The sequence below is a fragment of the Camellia sinensis genome, chromosome 1 (assembly GCF_055761805.1).
Source record: "Camellia sinensis isolate YWXY chromosome 1, ASM5576180v1, whole genome shotgun sequence".
NCBI classification, from domain to species: Eukaryota; Viridiplantae; Streptophyta; class Magnoliopsida; order Ericales; family Theaceae; genus Camellia; species Camellia sinensis.
The window spans coordinates 131,844,789-131,865,949 of NC_138961.1; the positions used below are offsets into that span (position 1 = coordinate 131,844,789).

Sequence of the window (21,161 nt, forward strand, 5' to 3'; positions counted from 1 at the left end):
GTGTTTCTGGGACAGTGAGTTATAGTACTTCCAGCACAGGTGATCTGTGTTGGAAAAATAAAAAGCGGCCTCAAACGGTGTCAAAAGAAGGTATGGTTTGAAAGGCTTGTTAGATACTTGAGTTTATAACATATTTCCAGAAGGATTCGAAGACTGAAAATCAACGGAAGATGGTCAAATAATTTTTCTAAGAAAACTAGACAGATTCTGTCACATTTTGGAAAAATTGACGTTTCTCTCTCCATACTGAATAAACAATTATGAAACTAGCGGCGTTTGAAAGGTAACTTAAAAATCTAACTTTTCTGATTTGAATCACTTGAAAATTTATTCTGTGGAATAAACGGTGACCTAGTAAATTCAGCATTGCTGCTGCCTCCAAACAGCAATGAAGTAAAAATATATATCCAGGCCATGAAAACGTCAGCTCAGGTGTTCTGTGTTTGAAAAATAAAAAGGGTATTCAAACAGTGTCAAAAAAAGGCATGGTCAGAACGGTTTGCTAAATTTTTGAGTTTAGAACATATTTCCAGAAGAGTGTGAAGACTGAAAACCAGTCAAAGGAGGTCAAATAATTTTTATAAGAAAACTGGACAGGTTCTGTCACATTTTGGAAAGTTTGGCGTTTCTCTCTCAATACTTAATAAAAATTTATGAAACCAGCGGTGTTCGAAAGGTAACTTAAAAATATTACTTTCCCAAGTGGTCATGCAGAAAAATACCGTTTGTAGAGAAATTGGGACCTGTTTGAAGCTACTGCTTCTGCTGTGTCGTAAGCGACACTTAGGGAAAATATTCATTTCGGTAAGAAAATGGTGTTCAATTATTTTATAAAAATTTTACATAGTGTATAAGACCTACATATACTTCCAGTATACACAGATTTTTAACATCAATTAATTTCAATTTATTAGAGCTCTCTTTTCACCCGATAAAGTCTAAAACAGTGAGAAAAATCTATGCTTCAAGTAAAGGGGGCCATTCTCATCTCATTTTACTCTTTTGCAAGATTATTTCAACAATGGAGAATATTAATTACATAAAAACAACAATAGCTAAGCCATATATTTATATCAAGAAGGAATATGAAACTATAGCACAATGAAATTCTCATCCTATCAAAGTTTTAAACATGCATGGACTATGTTGCTATAGATGACTTAACCATGCTTAGTCTTGCATATATATTATATAAATTCAGTTAGAGGAATCTAAGGGAGGGTAGAGGTGATGCATTCTTACTTTAGTGAGGTAAAACAAATCCCAAGTGTTGGCCCTTCTTCCCTTCTCTTCTCTCCTTTCCCTCCCTCTCTCTCTTTTCTCAGCCGTGGAGAACAAAGCAAAGGGGCTGGATTGTGTTCTATATGTAGGAGAGCTTGGAGAATTTAATTTATTTTTATTTTATTTTCTCTTGTTTGCTTGGAATTGTCATCTACAAGTATGGGCTAGGGGTTTAGAGTATGCTTGCATGCCATAGCATGCCTTGGCAACAGCTTTATTGGGCAGAAGTCAGCCAAAAAAATTCTGACTTCTTCTTCTAGCTTAGGCACTCTCATCCAATGATTTAAATGGTAGCTGGCAGCTTGCAGGTTGCTGCCGTGGCTGCCTTATCAAGGCTTGGAATGCCATTGCATGCTCACCTCTTAGGGAGGTTGAGTGTGCACTTGGGGAAAATAAGCATGCAAGCCATGTTACCTAGATAAAGAGAAAAGGAAGTGGCAGTCAGCCACTTTCCTTGCAACTTGATCATTTTTTTTTTTTCCTACTAAATTCTAACTAGCTTATTTACTATCAATTTAATCCATTTAGTTTTCACAACTATATTTTGATACAGAATTTTAATCACATCAAGATAAATAATTTTATTTAAAGGAATTTAATATTGATATTAATTATGGTCTTACTAATATTATAATTTAAAGGTTTAACAATCACTATAGATTGGCTTAATATTATTATTAATAAACTAATTAGTTGTCTAAAAATTTAGGTTCTTACAACGATGGTGCCACGCCAAAGTAAAGTCTGACACAACAGCAATGTCGGACAAAGCGAGAAAGGTTAATATGGTCGGAAAGAATGGCCGACCTAATAACAACAATCGCGGTGTACCGCTCAATGATGAAAATGCCAAGGCAAACAGGTTAAGGGTCCGCACCGCCATTACTACTATTTTCAAGAACCCCATCTACCGAATTCTTAGTGAAATACGTGATGAACCTTTCGTTCGGCGGCTTACCAAGTTGGAAGAAGCACAGAGGGGCTATAATGAGAGGTATAGGTGTACCTTCCATGATGAAGTAGGGCATCGAACTGAAGATTATACACCTTAAAGGCAACATCTAGAAGAATTGGTGGCAGCTAGCCGCTTAGATCGATGCATTGAAGGGGAAGCTCGGCCTATCCCTCAAGATCGCAATGTGGCAGACAGAATGCCAGTGGATGGTCCACGTCAAGATGTGATTAATGTGATTCATGGGATCATAGAACCTAAGCGAGTTTGCGAGCTCAGAGTGATGATAAAAAAAGTGGAACACATAAGGGAAGTGTTGAATGTTCAACTGACCATAAAGAAAGGAAAGATGGAAGCAAAGAACGCCATCACTTTCTCTGACAGAGACTTAGCAAGGTTATAGAACCCTCACAATGATAGGCAAGTTGTTACTTTGCGCATCAAAAACTTTGATATCAAGCGGATCTTGATAGAGCAGGGAAGCTCGTGCGAGATAATGTATTATGAGACTATCAAACAATTGAAATTGGAGGACAAAGACTTGGCACCGGCAACTTTCCCGTTGGTCGGCTTTAACTCAATGCCAGAGTGGCTGGTTGGCAAGAAAATTTTGCCAGTCAAAACTGGATCGATGACAAAACAAGTGGAGTTCTGGGTGTTGAAAGTTCCCTCCACTTACAACATTATTTTGGGAAGAGCATAGTTACATGCCATGCGAGCTATGGCATCGACTTACTATCAAGTGATGCGGTTTCCAAATGAAGCTGAAGTAATTGAAGAGGTCTTGGGAGACCAAATCATGTCCAAACAATGCTTCATGACCGTGAACGGTAGCCGAGCTACCAAAGGATTCGTGTAGGTGGTAAAAGAATTGGAGAGCAACGAGATGTTCGTAGATGTCAGCAAGGTAATTGAACAGAAAGCAGCGGAAGACCTGGTGGAAGTAAGAATTGAAGAAAATAAGTTCTTTTTAGTCAGCTCATCTTTGTCCAGCACTGAGAGAGAATAGATCATGGAATTTTTGATCTCCAATATTGAAGTGTTTGCCTGGACGCCATACAATATGTCTGGCATTGACTCGAACTTCATCTGCCATCAACTTAACGTCAACCCTGCCACCAAACCAATTATACAGCAAACTCGCAGATCGACACTACACCATGTCGAGGTAGTAGCTGAAGAAGTGGGAAACCTGCTTGAAGTAGGAGCAATCAGAGAGGTTCACTATCCCAAGTGGATCTCTAACACTTTGGTGGTGCCCAAAAAAAATGGCAAATGGCGCGTTTGTGTGGACTACAAGACAGTCAACAAAACATGCCCAAAAGATAGTTTTCTTCTAGCAAGGATAGACTAACTAGTGGACCTAACTGCAGGCCACAACTGACCTAGCTTCCTTGATTTGTATTGTGGATACCATTAGATTGCTATGTATGAACTGGACCGGGAGGTCATATCCTTCACAACTCCAAGGGGGCTGTATCGCTACAAGGTCATGCCCTTTGGCCTAAAAAATGCAAGGACAACGTTTCAGGGAATGGTCACCAAAATGTTCGAACCATTGTTAGACAGAACAATAGAGGCTTACGTTGACGACATGGTGGTCAAAAGCAAGAATAAGGCAGACCATCTCAACGACCTAATTCAGATGTTTCAAATTTTGAAGACGCACAAGCTGTGACTAAATGCCACCAAGTGTGCATTTGACGTGGGGTTAGGCAAGTTCCTTAGCTTTCTAGTGACCAACTGCAGTATAGAAGCAGATCCCTCCTAAATTAGGGCCGTTCAAGAGCTTAAAAGGCCCAACACGGTTAAGAAATTGTAACACTTGGCAGGCCTAGCTGCCGCACTAAATCGATTCATAAGCCGGTTGTCAGACAGATGTCGACCATTCTTCCGGGCACTTAAAGTAAAATTTGAGTGGGATGAAAAGTGTGACCGAGCTTTGGAGAGGTTGAAGGAGTACTTGACCTCTTCGCCACTGTGAGCGACCCCAGTGCTAGAAGGGAAACTTTACTAATACTTAGCAGTTTCCCAGTATGTAGTTAGCACAATGTTGGTACGCGCAGAAGGAGTACAACACTTGCCCATCTTTTATGTGAGCAAGACAATGCTGGCCACCAAATCAAGGTACTTGTTGTTAGAGATGCTTGCTTTAGCTTTAATGATGGCCTTAAGAAAGCTGCCGCACTATTTCTATGTGCACACTGTGGTCATATTAATGACATTCTCTCTAAAAGCCTTGTTTGAAAGGGCAGACTTCTTTGGAAGAATATTGAAGTGGGCAGTGGAGTTGGAACAGTTCGATGTCAAATTCCAACCTATAATGGCGATAAAGGTCCAAGCTTTGGTAGACTTTGTGGCAGAATTTGCTCCAAGAAGTTACTCTGTTTGTTCGGTTGACTTGACAAAAGAAATTGAAAAATGGGGCAGTGCTGCAGGAATAACGCATCCCTCACAGCGAGTTAATTAACTATGCAATGTGCCAGTAAGCATAACAGTGGCTGCACAGTCAATTGAGGCCAACAACGCATTGCCAAATGGAGCATGAGCAAGCCACGTAACTACAAGTGCAATTTGTAATGACATACCTGAAAGGGAAATGGTAAGGCGATCGAGCAATGAGGTTAACGTCGAAACGACGGAACAAATACTTGGAAAAAAGCATTGACGTCCTAGACCCTAAAACATCTTTAGAGCCATCCACTTGCTAGAAGTTGTTTGTGGGAGAGATGTGGAAGCTCTTTGTGGATAACGCGTCCAACAAATATGGCGCTGAACTTGGGATAGTCCTCATCTCGCCAGATGGATTGACCGTCAAACAGGCAATCACACTTGAATATCTAGCATCCAATAATGAATCGAAGTACGAAGCACTGTTAGCCAGTTTGAAGTCAGCCTACCAGATGAAGGCCACTGAGCTAATGGTGTACAGCGACTCCCAATTGGTCGTCAACCAAATATCTGGCGACTACGAAGCAAATCATGATAGAATGGCCAAGTATTAAGAGCTGGTCAGAAATGAGATCATGAAATTCAAAGTCATAAGGATAGAACAAATCGATCGAGAGGAAAATAGCAAGGCAGACGAATTGGCCGATTTGCGCCGATAGCAGACACTTTTATCCCACATCTTTAGTTAGTTGACTTGCTGCTAAGACCTAGCATCGAGGAACCTGAACCGACCGAGGTATTCTGCGCTAAGCTAGGTCTCTCTTGGATGACCCCATCATCACCTTCTTGAAAGATAGGATTTTACAAGAGGAAAAAAGGAGGCAAACAAGATTTGAGCAAAGTCATAATGGTTTTGGCTTTCTCTATCTCTAGCGCTATATAAAAAACTGAACCATACTTGAAATATGTCCATCCTAGTAAGGTCAAGACCTTTATGTTCGAAATTCACGAAGGCATTTGTGGAAGCCATCAGGGTAGGAGATCTTTGGCATACCGAGCTATCTCATAAGGATATAGGTGTCCGTGCATACCAGCAGACACCGAGAAATATGTCAGAAAATGTGAAAAGTGCCACAAGTTTACGCATCATATCCATCAGTCAGCTAGAGAACTCTTACCTTTGACCAACCCTTGGCCCTTTGCAATGTGAGGCTTAAACATAGTCGGACCACTCCCAACTGCGCCAGGGAAAAAAAGTTTTTCATCGCGGCGACAGACTACTTCACAAAATGGATGGAGGTAGAAGCACTTGCATCCATTAAAGAGAAAGACGCCAAAAAATTTATCTGGCAAAACATCATAACTCAGTTTGGAATTTCTAAGGCCTTGATATCTGACAACGACACCTAATTTGATAGAAGAATCTTCAGGGGCTTTTGCGAAGAGCACAAGATAGAGTTCTATAACTCTACGCTGGCATACCCTCAACCAAACGGCCAGGCCGAAGCATCCAACAGAGTGATCTTAGATGGTCTAAAGAAGAGGTTAGAAAAAGTAAAAGAAAAGTAGGCTGAGGAGCTTCCCCATGTCTTGTGGGCCTATCGGACTACACCAAGGTGGTCAATCGGAGAAACACTCTTTGCCTTGGCCTACGGCATGGAAGCAGTAATCCCCCTGGAAGTCAGCCTCCCCACCATTAGGAGCGAATATTTTGACCCAAATTTAAATAGAGAAGCAATAGCCTTGGAGCTAGATCTAGGCGCTAATCCACATTGCTTCATATCAACAAGAACTATCTAGAAAATACAACAAGGCGATGCATTCAAGGCAATTCAAGATTGGAGATTAGGTACTGCGCAAAGTAATGGAAAACACTTTAGTGCTTGGTGATGACAAATAAGGACCCAACTGGGAGGGGCCATACAAAGTGGTCGGGCTAGCAGGAAAGGGAACTTATTACTTAGAAGACAATGACGACTGAGTTATCCCAAGGCCGTGGAAAATATCCAATCTCAAGATATTTTATTTTTAGCTCTTCGTACTTGTAATTTTTTCCAACTCTTTTTTGGTATTTAATAAAACAAGTACACAATTTTTTTCTGAAATTTTTTCAATGCTTGTACTTATTTCGATCTGTATGTAAAAAATCTTTACATAACTAGGGCAAAGTAGGTTAGCAGGTTTGACCAACTCTTTCTTGAAATCTTTGACTGAGATGGTTATCGCAGCCAAAATAGATTGGTAGGTTTGACCAACTCTTTCTTGAAATCTTTGACCAAGATGGTTATCTCGGCCAAAGTAGGTTGACGGGTTTGAACTCTTTGATTCCTTTGATTGGAATGGTTATCTCGACCAAGGTAGGTTGGTAGGTTTGATCCACTTTTTCTTGGAATCCTTGGTCAGGATAGTTATCTGGGCCAAAGAAGGTTGACGGGTTTGATCAATTCTTTCTCGGAATCTTTGACCGGGATGGTTATCTCGACTAAAGAAGGTTAGCAGGATTGACCAACACTTTTTGAATTCTTTGATTGAGATAGTTATCTTGGTCAAAGAAGATTGACAGGTTTGACTAATAATTTTTGGATTCTTTAACTGAGATGGTTATCTTGGCCGAAGAAGGCTGGTAGGTTTTGACTGACTTTTTTTGAAATGACTGAGATGGCTATCTCGGCTAAAGTAGGTTGGCAGGGTTAATGTAAACCGAGTTGGTTCGCTCGGCGTGGCACGTAAAGTTCAAATTATTAAAACAAGGAACAACAGGAGTGCAAAAAGTTAAAAGTTTCATTAATATTGAACTTGATTACAAGAGGAGGGGTAGGTAGCCTGACTACAAGACAAAAAGAAGAAAAAGGAAAAAACTACAAAAATAGAAGTTACAAAAAGCATGGTTATATCACGGTTACACAAAAAGATCGTCTAGCTCGGCATCAGAACCAACGCCGACTTTGCCACTCACCAAATCAGCTCCAACATCATCTTCCAGAGACAAATCAATGATTCCTTCTTTGACGACCATGTTCAGCTCGGTCTAGCTTGGCACTTTCGACCGAGCAAGCAATGAGCTCTGTCAACCGAGATCACCAATGAGCATTTCTCAGCACCGGACTATTCTCCACCTCCACCTCCACCTCCAAGAATTTCTATTGCACGGAGTTGGCATATGCCGTCATGTAGCTTGGGATGAAGTGTAGAAGAGGATTCAGGAAAACTTCAAAATCATGTGCCTGGTCAAGCTTTTCCGCCTCCGCCGCCTTCTAATCGCATTTGAAGAAGATATCCTTGGCTGCTTCGCACCGTTGGACGTAGGTTTCTTTGCCTTCCTTGTAACCTCGGTCCTCAGCATCCTCCATCTTCTTCTCCAAGGCCTTTGTTTCGATATTTTTGACTTTCTCAAGCTTGGCAAGCTTGCGCAAGTAGCGGTCCTTCTTTTTTGCCAAAGCTCTTTATTTATCTTCTTTGGCTGTGCTGACCTACTCGGCCAGTTTTTCCTTTTTTGCGTTCAACTCGGCCAGAGTTGCCTTAAGCTCCTTTAGCTCGGTGGCTTTGGCCCCACTATCAACAATGGCAACCCAAGCTATTTTTCGTAACTCAAGCACACGTTGGTGAGCAACATGGCTTTTTTGCACGGCCTGCAAATCATGAAAAACATTAGCAAAATTGAGAAGAGTGTTGGAGACAAAAGGAAATATAAGCTTTTCACTCACCAGCACAAGAGATTTGGTGGCCGACTGAATTGCTTTTAGCTCGATCAATTGCTCATATCACTTCATGTCAGCTGGCAGACAGACGCTTTTGGCCAGATTGAAGGCTAACTCGTGGTCTTTCTCGGCGCAAACCGAATCAGTGGTGGTCACGATGCGACCTCTAAAGGTCATAGCCGGTGCCCACACTGAAAGGGATGAAGGGTTGGCATGACTAAATCGGCAGCCTCCTTGGGAAGGTTTAGGGATCTCGACCTCAGGTTGCTTAGTCTGTTATTCGTCTACCAACAGTTGTTGCTCAATGGACGAAGTGCGAGGCCTCTTTTTTGGCCGTGATGAGGATGCCCTTGCAGAGGGGAAGGCGACAACGGTTTTATGCAGCTATTCGGTTGGGCGCTATTCAGTTTGGATCTCGGCGAGGGCTTGCTTGGTGATTAGAGCTCGGACAACTCTTTTCTCTGTCATTTCTTGTTCTTCGGTGAGAGGGAAGAGATGGATTTAGCGGAGAGTTGGGTCTGGCTCAGGTGAAAGACTCCAGAAAGAAGTCTATAACCTTGCTCTTCCGCTTGCCATTGTAACGGTAGGTCAGTTTAAAATTTAAGAGCTCGATCCACTCCCTATACCAATATTGTAGTGCAGCATGGAGAGCATCCTGATTGGCATAAGTGTAGTTCTTCGTTAGCAAGTTCAAATTTGCAAAAAAGAACGAAGTGTTAGCGCGACTGAAGACATTAAAATTGCAGGAAATAGAAGAACCGAGCTGTCCATACCGGCTGATCCTTTATTCTAGTTAATGTTATAACCCGGTATCTGGGCTTCATGGTCCTTATAGTTTCTAGAGACCCAAAGAAAATCGTCATCATTCAAGTCTTTGTCCAGCGTTCTTTTGACGATTTTCTTTCGGCCTCTTTTTATTTTGAGGTAGTATACCTAACCATCGTCATTTTGACTGAGCGAATATTGATGGAATATCTCGGCTAGTCCAAGGTTTAGGCTAAGACGATGGTTGAGCTCGATGATGCCATTTATTATCCTATATATATTGGTGGATAGTTGGTTGGGGCAGAGCCTGGTCTACCTAAGGAATTTGCAAATGAGGGGTTGGACCGGGAATCGGAGTCCGCTCTCCACGATGGATATCACGGTGAAGGGACAGAAACCGAATTTGCCCGAAAGTATGGTATCTTGCTCAACTAGAGTGAATTGTACATTGTATAGAATGTTATAGTCTCTTCGGAACTCGACTATGGTTCCCGGCGAGCTCACCTTGAAGCGACATTTGCCTATGAGAGTAAGTCTTAAATTAATAAGTTAGAATTTGCTCGGCTCCCTAGCCTGGCGTTGATGTACATGAGAGATTGCTCGGTCGAGCAGTACCACAAAGTGGTGAAATGAATGTGTGCCTGGCCAACCTAGTCAAGTCTGCAAGGTGGAAAATAAATTGTGTTATGCTCAAGTGTTAACTGAGCTTAGACAATAGCGTAAACTAATTATTGAATAGTTTGCTCTGTCAGAAGAGTGTGTGTTTGTGGTGCTTAGCTCGGTCATAGGCTAGTGGCCACAATTTGGTCCAGGTGCTAGAACAAGATTTTAGCTCGACTCAGGAGATGGGCAAGGTTTTAGCCTAGTTCTGACGAGGGGCAAGGTTTTAGCCCGGCCAAGCTCAGAGGTAGTGTTCCTAGCTCGGTTATAAATGCTTAAATGTGTACAAACAGGTTTTTAGCTCAATTACGACGCTATTTTGGATCAGAATCGCTATGCTTGTCTGGTTCTAGTTCTAGTCATGGGGAGTTCATCATTAAGCATGGAATTTCAGGGGTTTTACATGGATCTCAATTCCAAGCTCGTATATATGTGTGTTTTGGAGCATTTTTTATACTAAAAAGATGTTTTTAAGCCTAGATAGATATTGAAAAATACCAGAGGCATAGAGAACTTACGGAGAAAAATACCAAAGAGGTATAGAGAACTTACGGATTTTGAAGGTTGATCCAAGTCCCGAATGGAAAAAATACCTCTTCATACATTTGCGTGCCCACAGGTGTTGGATTATGCTTCGACGCGAGGCAGAGATAGAGGTGTGAGAAAAGATGGAGCATTGGGTTTAGGGTTTGAAGACAAATAAGATGAACAGTGAAAGTAAGTGGAGTATACGTATAGGCAATATATATGTGAAATACAAAAATGAGAAAACAGTTCAAATTTTTGGCTAATGCTTGACGGCTGTAACAAGGATATGGGCACAATGGAAACGTGTTATGTGTCCCAGATATGTCAGACGTATTAGGCGTGCCAAACTGATGGATGGATGTGTTGGGAAATTGATTAGACTTCTTGGAACCGAGCGAATTATGGGATCGAGCAACTTTTCTAGCTCGGCTGATTTAAGCCTTCTTGGCTCGGCTAGAGGAAAGTAATCCCAATCATGCTTTGCAGATAGAATTAAGGGGCTATTGAGAGGGTAATTTGTGTAGATAAATTGGGCCGAGCTAGGTGGGATCTTCTTTGGAGATTGGGCTGCACAATGGGCCGAGATAAGAGCTTAGATAGCACGGTCTTGGGTTGAACCTCTAATAGGTCGGTCAGTGATGGGCTGTTAAGGCTTGGAACTAGCTATCTATGTACGATCTATAGAAAGGCCGAGGTACTAGATTGACTATCTAGGAGAAGAAGGCCGAGCTAGCTGTAGCTCGGCGGTGCACCATTAGGCAGACAAGGTTTGGACAGTTCGGTTAGAGGTGGAACAGAGTAAAGGTAGCTCGGTTAGTTATCGATAGCCGAGCAGAGTGTTGCCGTCTCACTTGGCTGGCAGTGAGGAAGGGTGTTCTATGGATAAGCATTATTTTTTAGGAATGTGACTCCTAGAAGGACTCTGTTAAGGAGAGATAGAGTCGTACTAGGACTGTGCCACGCGAAATCTATAAAAACTCATGACAGAACCTATTCCCAAGTGTTGTAATTCTTACTTTTGAATACACAGAGCTTTAGTATCTTTTGTTAACTTGCTGACTTAGGTATCGAAGGGGTTTTCGGCATAAGCCCATCGGTTAGCTTACATTTGTATTTTCAGTTGATATGACGACGACGTTTGGAGGAGTGCAAATTTGATCAACATGATTATACGAAAATGATTATTTCATGCTCGTACACATTCAATTCCATCTAATTCTAATGAATCAAATATAGCATCATAATATTATGTGATTATTAACAAACAAATAACGTTTTTTTTTCCCCAGAGCTTGAACCTTATAGTACAATAAATTTTGAGTTTTTAATTTTATCAATTTAAACTCTAATATTTTGATTTGTTTTCCATCTAAGTTATCTGCCTATTTTTGTGAAGTAAAACCAAAGAAAAAAAAAACATTTTAACCATTAAACTTAATAAGCGGATGGTTTAGATTTAAAATAAATCAAAGAATTAAAATATAAATTAGTAAAATTAAAAATTGAAGATTTATCTAGTTATAAGGGTCAAACTCTAAAAAAATTTATTTTGTAATTTTCACAACATTTTTTGTATCAATAATGTTAGAAATACAAAATAAATAATAAAAAACATAATATAAAGTTAGGATTAAACCTAATACTCCTTCCGTCCCAAAATTCTGTTATTCCATTTTTTATTTTCTCAAAATATTAGTCCATTTTCAAAAATTAAGTATAAAAATAATATAAATTTCCTATTTTGCCATTTTTTTAAATTCATTAATAACATAAAAAAATATAATTATGACATTGATATTTTTTAAAAAATATATTATCAAAGAATAATTTAAAAAAATTATTTTTTTAAAATATAATAATTACACTACCAACAAAGATTGAAAAATGATTTGCACCCCCAATTTTGAAGACCCCCAGTGACCCCCAGCTGATGTGGCAGCACGTGATTGGTTGAATTTTTTTTTTTTTTTTTTTTTTTTTGATTTTTACTTGGTCCACAGCCTCCCACGTGGAGTGGGGGTGCTGGGGGTCACCCCCAACTGGGGGTCCCCAGCACGGCTGAACAAAGATTGGATTCTTCAAAATAAACTATCATTTTGGACGGAGGGAGCAATGAAAAATCAATTACTACGTGATAACTGAATGAATAAAGTGTCGAAAATAATCCACATCTCAATAATGATGAAATCCATATATTTTAGAATAAATATAACTTATTATTATATTTTTCATGATTCATTATGTATTTTAATTTGTGTTCTTAAAATTATGGGGAAATAGTAATAATAATAATAATAAGAATAAGAATAATTCAGAATTTGATTATTGTAACAAAATAAATTTTTAATTTTTAATTTTGACAATTTAAATTTAAATTTTTTGACTTATTTTCAATCTAAACTATCATGTTATTTCCTCTAAATAAAATCAACAGAAAAATAATACTTTAATTATTAAACTCAAGTGTATATAAAATGTCTAAAATATTATTTTTTATTGAGTTTAATTATTATAATATAATTTTTTTTTGTCAATTTTACTTAATAAAAACATGTAGATAATTTAGATTAAAAAAAAAGTTTTAAATTGATAAAATAAAAAATTTATTTTATTACAAAAGATCATAGTCATTTTATTTATTTATTTATTTATAATTTCCTATAAATTTGGGCTTCGTTTGAGAGCAGACTATTTTAGTAATTTTTTGATTTTTATAAAAAGATATGTAAAAATATAAAGAGAGTGATGTGATAACTTATAATAATTTTTTAAATTTTTAACTAAAATATATAATTGGCAAACGAGACCTTAGGCCTGGTTTGACATGTCTTAAAAAAGATAAAAATTTAAAAAGTTAAAAAATTATCACTATTCACAAAAAAAAATTAAAAAATTAATTTTGCACATAAGACAACTCTTATGTCCCCCAGGCGGAGCTGACTTTTTGGAAAAATTGCACTTATTTAAGTGCACAAATAACACAGTGCTGTTCGGCCCGTGGGGGCCCATCACCGAGCCCCGTTTTAATAATTTGAACCGTCAATGTGTAGAACTCGTCGAGTACTATATGTTTGTAAAAAATCACGTTGATCGGATATTGATAATTATATGATCCAATCAGATAAAATTTATAAAATGGATGGTGTTATAGTTAATGGTTGAAAAAAAAAACTAATTCGATAAGATAGTTATCGTTATCCAATCAACGTGATTTTTTTACAAGCATATAGTACTTGACGAGTTATACACATTGAACGGTTTGGATTAGCAAAATAGGATCAGTGGCGGGCTTTCACGGGCCGAACAACACCTTCAATTCAATACCCGAAAAACAGAGAATCATATCTCAGCCTACACTCTGCATCTTCTCCTATACACTAAATTATATAATTTTTTAATACACATTTTTTCATAAAAAGTCAAAAAATTATCTCAAACAATCATATTTTTTTTTCTCAATTTTTTAGTTAAAAAAATCGAAAAATATGCTTATTTAAGACACCCAAATAACCTCTTAATATTTGTTTCATAGGCGTCCTGGCTTGGTTACTCAAGTTAGTTACGCCCCGTTTGGATGTCCATTTGGACTAAAATAGTCATATAGAAAAAAATAATTTATTTTAACCAAATATAATAAAATATCATATTTAAATCACAATTATTTTATTTTTTCTTTTCTAAAAGTTTAAAAAATAAAAAAAATTATTTTAAACGAAACTTTTTAATCCTAAATCAAAATAATAATAAAAAAAATAAAAAAACCAAACTATATCCCAAACCAGTCTTTATTCGGACGCGCACAACCATGTTGTTAGCGGTCGTTTTCGCACCAAGTGTCAACTGCTAATATATATCTGCTCGAACAAAACTACGTCGTTTTCGATCCATTTTCGAGTTTCGCGCTTTAATTAAGAGATCTCTCTCTCTCAATATCTTCTTTTGGTTCCTTTGGAACTCTCTCTACCCCTCACTTTTCTTTTCCAGATTTTTTCTTCTTTTTGTACCAATTCACGATCCCTTACGTCCCTGTTTGGGTCTCTCTCCTCTCTCTCTCTCTCTCTCTCTCTCTCTACACATGGAGACTCTGGGAGTTCCCTCTCCTCCACTCCCCTGCAAATCGTTTCTAAACTCAACAACAAGAACAGAGATTACTCTGAAACCGGGTGTATTCAGGCAAATGGGTGTTGTTTCCACCTTGTGGAGGCAGAAAAGAAGCAATCTTGGGTCTCTGACACTTGGAAGATCAGTTTCAGGTGGGGAAAAGGGTGGGTTTCGAAGCTCACAAGATGGGTCTCCAACTATGGAAGATAAGGCGGAGAAGGGCCTTCTGTTGGGTGCAGAGAGGGATGATTCTGTCTCTGTTGTTGGGTTTCACTTGATTCCGCCATCTGGTATGTTCATATTTCTTCAAATTCCGATTACTTTTCCTTGTGTTCTACTTCTGGATTAGTTTTTTTTTTTTTAATGCCATCTTCTACACTCGCTGTTCACTGAATCAGTAGTGTGTTATGCAAACTCAATAATGCTATTATAATTTTACATTAAAATTTTTGGATTTGACAATTGAGACACGGTTTGATAAATGAGGATAATGTTTAGCAGTTTGGGGCAGTTTAACGAATGACCAAAAAAAAAAAAAAAAAAAGAGAGAGGGCTCAGTATTTGGATGGGCTGATTTGGTGATAAAAAATCTAGAAATCCGTTAGATATTGATCTGTGATTATGTATCAATTTTAAGCAATAAAACAATCCCAATCAAACAATCAAGACAAATAGACACAACGATTGTAACGTGGAAAAATCACAATTGGAGCACCTCCAATTGTGATAAAAAAACTACGGGCAACAGTCACAGAACAATCCACTAAGAAGATATAAATGAATTATACATGTATACTCTCAATTACCTAGTGAATCCACGCCCGAATTGAACCAACCCTTATGTGCCTCTTCCAACTCCGTTTTCACCTCGGAATTGTCATGACGACGAGCCACTCCAGAATTCACCAAAGCTTCAGGCTCGAATTCTTCATAATCCACCGAAGAACAACTCTTTCTTTTGTATAGAATGAACAAACAATCCTTTGATGTATTCTCCTTAAACCATGAGTTGAATACTCAATGAAATATCAAAGAAAACTAGCAAAATAGCCCCTAGATATAAACCCTAGAACCCAAGAAGAAGATCTGGAGGCGTTCCCCTAGATTTGGATTGAAACACGTATTTATAGAAAACTGTCCCGCGATCTCCGCTTGAGCGCCAAAATGGACGCTCGAGCGGGAAAAAATATATCGCAGTATTTTTGCAGGCGATCAAACTTCTAGAACCAAGGATTCTCCGCTCGAGCGGAGTAATGTTCGCTCGAGCGGACAAACAACTTCGAAGGCAATTTTCCATTTTGCTTCGGAGGCGTTGCCCTTCGACCCCGCCTGGGTGCTGCCTCGGACCCGTCAAGGGGCGTTGCCCCCTGGACCCTCACGAGCTGACTGGGCAGCTCGATCTTCGTCATAGTCAGCGAAGTGACAATCTTGAAAGAATTAAACACCACAAACTTCTCTGTACAACACGATTCGGGTTGGATTCGCATCTAGTAATCTCATAACCTCACTAAAATAAAAGTGCAAAAACAAGTATAATTGAAAAGAGTGTTGTCAAATAGGATTGCCAAAAATAAAAACCTAACAAGTGAGAAGAATTAACGAGAAATGATGAGAAAGAGAACTCTTTTATCATGTTTGGGTTATAAGTTGGGTGAGAAATGGTGAGAATGAATGAGAAATTGTGAGAAAGAGTACTCTCTTGCTAAGCCTATATCATTTCTCACTAAAAGTGATGAGATTTGGTAGAAACAAATTAAGAGGGCTGCTAATAGCACCCTACCTTTTTTTTTTGGACCCCTACCATTTTAAATTTTTTGTATTAGAATTTTACCCCAACTCTCAACATCCCCAGCCCCTTTTCTGGCTAAATCCAATTTACATAAGTGAAGCCTTTTTCAACTAGATTTAGATTAAAATTTGGCAATCCCAATACAATGTGATGAATGGAGCATGACATCGTTAGCTCAGAGGATGTTCACAACTTGGATGAGATTCACAGCTCGGAGAAGGTTCGTTTTGTAGTGGTAAGTTTCCCCAAAAAAAAAAAAAAGTTTGACATTTGTTCGATACTGAACTCCAACATATATAAAAAAATTGGTAAACTCCAACCGAATTAGAGGCAGTAACAAGCATGGCCTAACCAAACTAAACAATTGCTGAACAAAATGGGTTTGTTCGGCCAAACAGCTCTGAGCATGGATCAAAAGTTTGGCAAAAAGGTTTTCGGAAAATAATCATATTTCCATAGTCCAGTGCCGAACACTACTTAGATAGAACAAAGGTTCATAAGGTCTATATTAATGAACAAAATTCAAAATAACCATACTTTAAAACAACCAACAATAAATTTATACCAAAAAGGTGGGCTAAAGGTAGGGAGGTGAAGTCCGAGGAGGCGAGGGACGGGAAAGGTGTAGAGAGGGCTGGCGTCAGAGATGGTGAGGTTGTCAGTGATGGAATGCTGCCGTTGATGAGGGGCTACTAGAAGAAGAGTGGGTGGGTGGGGGTTCCAAAGAAAAAAGGCATATTTGGGATAAAGGTGGGGCTTAAGAGAAAAAGAAGTGGGGAGGCATTTTGATGGGTGGGCAGGGGGCCAAAGAAATGGGGGTCCAAAGGAAAAAATGAAGTGCTATTAACAGTACTCCAAATTAATTGTTTGTAAAATATTTATAATACCAATATTGCCTCTTAAAATACAAAAGGAATAAAAAGAAATCCCACTCATATCTCTCTCACATGATTTACTTTTCTAACCATCCAAACATGATAGTGAGAAAACGCAATTATTTCTTTCTTTTCTGTCCTAGACAAGAGACCATAATCATTTTTTTTCTTTCTCACCTGATGATCCATAAGGAGTGTGATATGTATTGGATGCGAAGGGTATTCTTAGAAAAGAAAGGTTTTAATACTATGTATGCTTATATAATAGAATAAAATTATATTGTATTATATATTTGTGTCTCTTTGTTTGACAATGTTGATGATGCTATAAGATTAATGAGGATTGTACTATACAAAAGTTTTTGTGGGTCTTAGGGTTCAGCCCTTATTATTGTTGGGCCACCTTCTAAAGGATTCAAGTGGTGGTACTTCTTTCAATTCATGTGAGGATGATAACATTATATTCCTAGCAGCCTATTTTTATTTATTTTTATTTTTTAAAAGTACTGTGGTATTGAAATTAGTAGTATAACTATGCCAGAAATGTAAGCCCATACTTGTATGGATGGACTGGATTAGATGAGATTAGTATTCTTAGTACTGTTAGTCCTGGGTTTGTCAATCCCTTTAGTTTGTATATCTTATCTCAAGTTTGGATTGACTCAAGATTAAGAGGAGGGATTAATAAAATCTTATCAATTTTGTAATTTAACTAATTAGTTTGAACCTCTTCTTAGTCCTCCATTTTGTAACCTGCCCCCGTCTTTGGATTCAATAATCCCCCATATTAGAGATACTATGTCCGAATGGACTATAAGTCCAGACCTTAATTTTTTGAGACAAACATCAGATTATGTATTTTGTTGGATTATTAGTCCAATCTCAAGACCATGTCTGCCCAAACAACATGGCCTAAAAGTATAGGTTGCAGTTTCAAAAGTTAATTTCTACTAAGGGGTGTCTCGTGTATATTGGTCACCATAGCATAGAGTTACTTAGGGCGGCTTATGCTTTAGGCCTCATTACTGTCCAAGGCCCCATATTAAATACATAAATACATATTCTTGTACACCAATTGAAAAAATAAAAATAAAGTCATGTTTAAATAAATAAGTAAATAAATAATTAAAAACGAAAATTTATACAAAAGCAAGGAATCACAAGGCCCTTGCACCCTATGAAAATTAAACTAGCTCTGTGAAAGGCCCTGTAAACACTAGCTCTCTTACTTAGTAGTCAATTTTTTCAGGACTCCAAATTTGTACTATCATAGTTTTTTGAGTCCTATCTAAGATTTTTTGAACCAATAAGTCCTATTTAGTAAAATTGAGAATATTATCAGTTTTTCTTAATTTTTAAAACTAAGAACATTATTAATTTTGCAAAGTAATGTTTCATATAATTGTTTTATTAATTGATGAAAAAAAACAGAGCATGAGATTAAACGTTTTTGCCCTTCTACTTATTGGTTTGATTCAACTATCCAATAAAACCGAGAACATTATCAGTTTTTTTTTTTTTTTTTTTTTTTTTTTTTTTTTTTTCCAGTTTTAAAACTGAAAACATTATAGTTTGTTGATTTTTAAAGTTTTTGTTTTTGTTTTGTTTTGTTTTGTTTTGTTTTTTTTCCAGTTTTGTACTTCAATGTTCCATCATCATGCTCCTTTATAAACACAATTTTCAATTTTGCACAACAATAATTCAATTTTTTTCAAAAAATAAAACATTAGTTTTTTTTTTTTAGTTTTTTTAATTTGAAAGTTGATGTTTTAAAGTGTTGAAAATCAAAATAAATGTCAAATCATTATGTTCTTTTATAGATAATCATAAATGATGAACAATCATTGTTTGAAGGGCAATTTCGACTATTAAAAATTTAATGGGACTTAAAGGTCCAAAAAATCTTAGTTAGGACTTAATGGAGTATAAGTTAATAAATTAGGACTTGTGTGTAAATGCCTCCAGTTTTTTCTAACCATACAAAACATCTTCAAAATACCTAGCAACATAATAAACTCTTCTTATTCTAAGGCTTGACACAAAAAAACGAAAAAAAAAAAAAAAAAATCTTCTTATCCAAAGGTGGGCAAAATAAATATTGTCCTAGTTTATGGTCCCACAATATTAAATGATGAATGTGACACAATCTGTTAATGTATAGTTGTCAATGTCATGTTTTCATATTTGTATCAAAAAGTCCCAAAGTTTAGCCTAGCTTTTTATATTTCTATTCTCACACTTTCTTGCATAACACATATTTCTATTCTCACTCTACAAGACTCCTTTGGTATATATGAGTATTTCTGCTCATTGTACAACACATAGATTGAATATACTATACTATACAATCCTTCTCTCATAGCTTTCTCTTTCTCATGTAATTCTGTCATGGTATCAAAGCCATGGCTCTGTGATCCTCACCAGTAGTTTTTTGTTTCCTGCTCCACTGGCTCTACCTCATTATCTTTCAAACCCAAGCACTACTGAATCATATTAGTGCTCCAACCAATTTTTTCTTTAATATCAGAGGCTTTGTCTCGTTCATATGAGTCAATGGATTCCACCGTGTTAGGAAAGAACCTGCATGTTCCACTAGAAGGTTCGAGCATGAGGTCCAACTGTCCTTCATTCCATATGCACTTCCAGCCTTCTCCCACGTGGCCCACGCACTCTGGACTCATTGATAGCAAAATTACATCCATTGATTCTGATGGCTGCTATCTATCCCAAGGCAAGTATGCTTCCGATCTCCTATTACAGGTTGGACTCATTGATAGAAAGATTGTATCCATTCCTCTACAACCCAATGTATTGTTGGAAAATAATGGATTTTTGGCAACTTTAATTCGAAATTAAAGTGGGACTCAACCGCCGGTTGAGGTGGGTCTGAGTGGTTTTGTGTTCTCTTAAGTGAGAAGATTACAATATAAAAATAATGAGCTGAAACCATTGAGTTGTGAATGAGAATTGTCTCATAAAGTGAGCATCAATAAAGTTGGGCTTAGATTTAGACTTAGTCTTAGTTTGGATTGGGCCTAGACTTGTGCTTGTGCATGTGCTTGTGCATGTGTTGGGTTTGGTCTTGGACTTAGACTTGGACTTAATCTTAAGCTTGGGCTAAGCTATGTTGTGTTGGGCTTAGCTTGTGCTTGTGTTTGAGAATTGGGTTTTGATTAGGTTGTGACCCAACATTAGTATCTATTTTGTGACCCATCTGTTGGTTTATTCAAACATCATTATATACATATTTATTTGTATATATTAAGCACATGGGAGGTTTAGACCTTTATAACTCTCATCTTTTGATGATGGAGTTGATGATCATATTAGTGGCCATAGGTTTTAAAACTTTGTAACTCTAGCCCTAATGGCTAGAGTTGATGACCTTGGTTAATGGCATTTGATGGCCCTATTGATGTATAGCCTTCATGGCTAGGGATTCCTCTACTTGTATAAATGAAGGCATTTCCCCTCCTTCTTGAAAGAAGAATTTGAGAGAGATTTTTAATGAAAAATGGAGATGGTGTTTTGAGATAAAAAGTTGGAGATGCTTATTTTACACCAAAGAAAATTGTTCCTATCTTCTTTTGCTAGCCCCTTCTTTGGTTCTTGTTAGAGAGAGTGTAGCCATTGTCAAGTTTGCCGAAGCTATTCAGAAGGTGCTTCTGCATTAATTGGTTTCGACCGTCGTATCTTGGGAGATTTTAGGGAAATCACTGTTACCACTGCTATTATCTGCGAGATTTTAGGGATTAGTGAGCGATATCCTATCTTTTACCCTTTTTCAGTGCGCCCCACGTGTGATTTTGATGAGGTTGCTCAGACCCTTTGTGGTTTTCCTCGTTCTTGGCCTTCCGGTTCCCTGATAAAACAGAATGAACTTCTCCCACAATTTAGGTTACTCAACTTAATTGTGTGTGCCAATATCATTGTTACCACCCACAGCTCGGAGATTAACCAGGATCAAGGCTTTGTTCTTCAGTGTATCGCCCAAAACCTCCCTATCGATCTTGCCACCCTTATCATTCAAAAGATGGTTGCTGCTTTTGAGCGCAACAATCTTGGCTTACTCTATGGCTGTCTCATCAACCGGTTTCTTGCCAAATTTGAGGTCCCTGCTT

At 37.9% G+C, this 21,161-nt stretch overlaps 1 protein-coding gene across 2 annotated transcripts in view; it reads left to right on the top strand.

Annotated features, from left to right (window-relative positions):
• Positions 1–14,211: 14,211 nt before the first annotated feature.
• SS1 (glycogen/starch synthase, ADP-glucose type) overlaps positions 14,212–21,161 on the top strand; it is a 38,764-nt gene continuing 31,814 nt past the window's right edge. Inside the window, exon 1 of one of the 2 annotated variants that reach the window (XM_028262815.2) lies at positions 14,212–14,666. In XM_028262815.2, coding sequence (XP_028118616.2) covers positions 14,351–14,666 — 316 coding nt within the window. In that variant the 5' untranslated portion in view covers positions 14,212–14,350. The remainder of the gene's footprint in view (positions 14,667–21,161) is intronic. The other variant, XM_082884421.1, reaches the window with a different exon arrangement.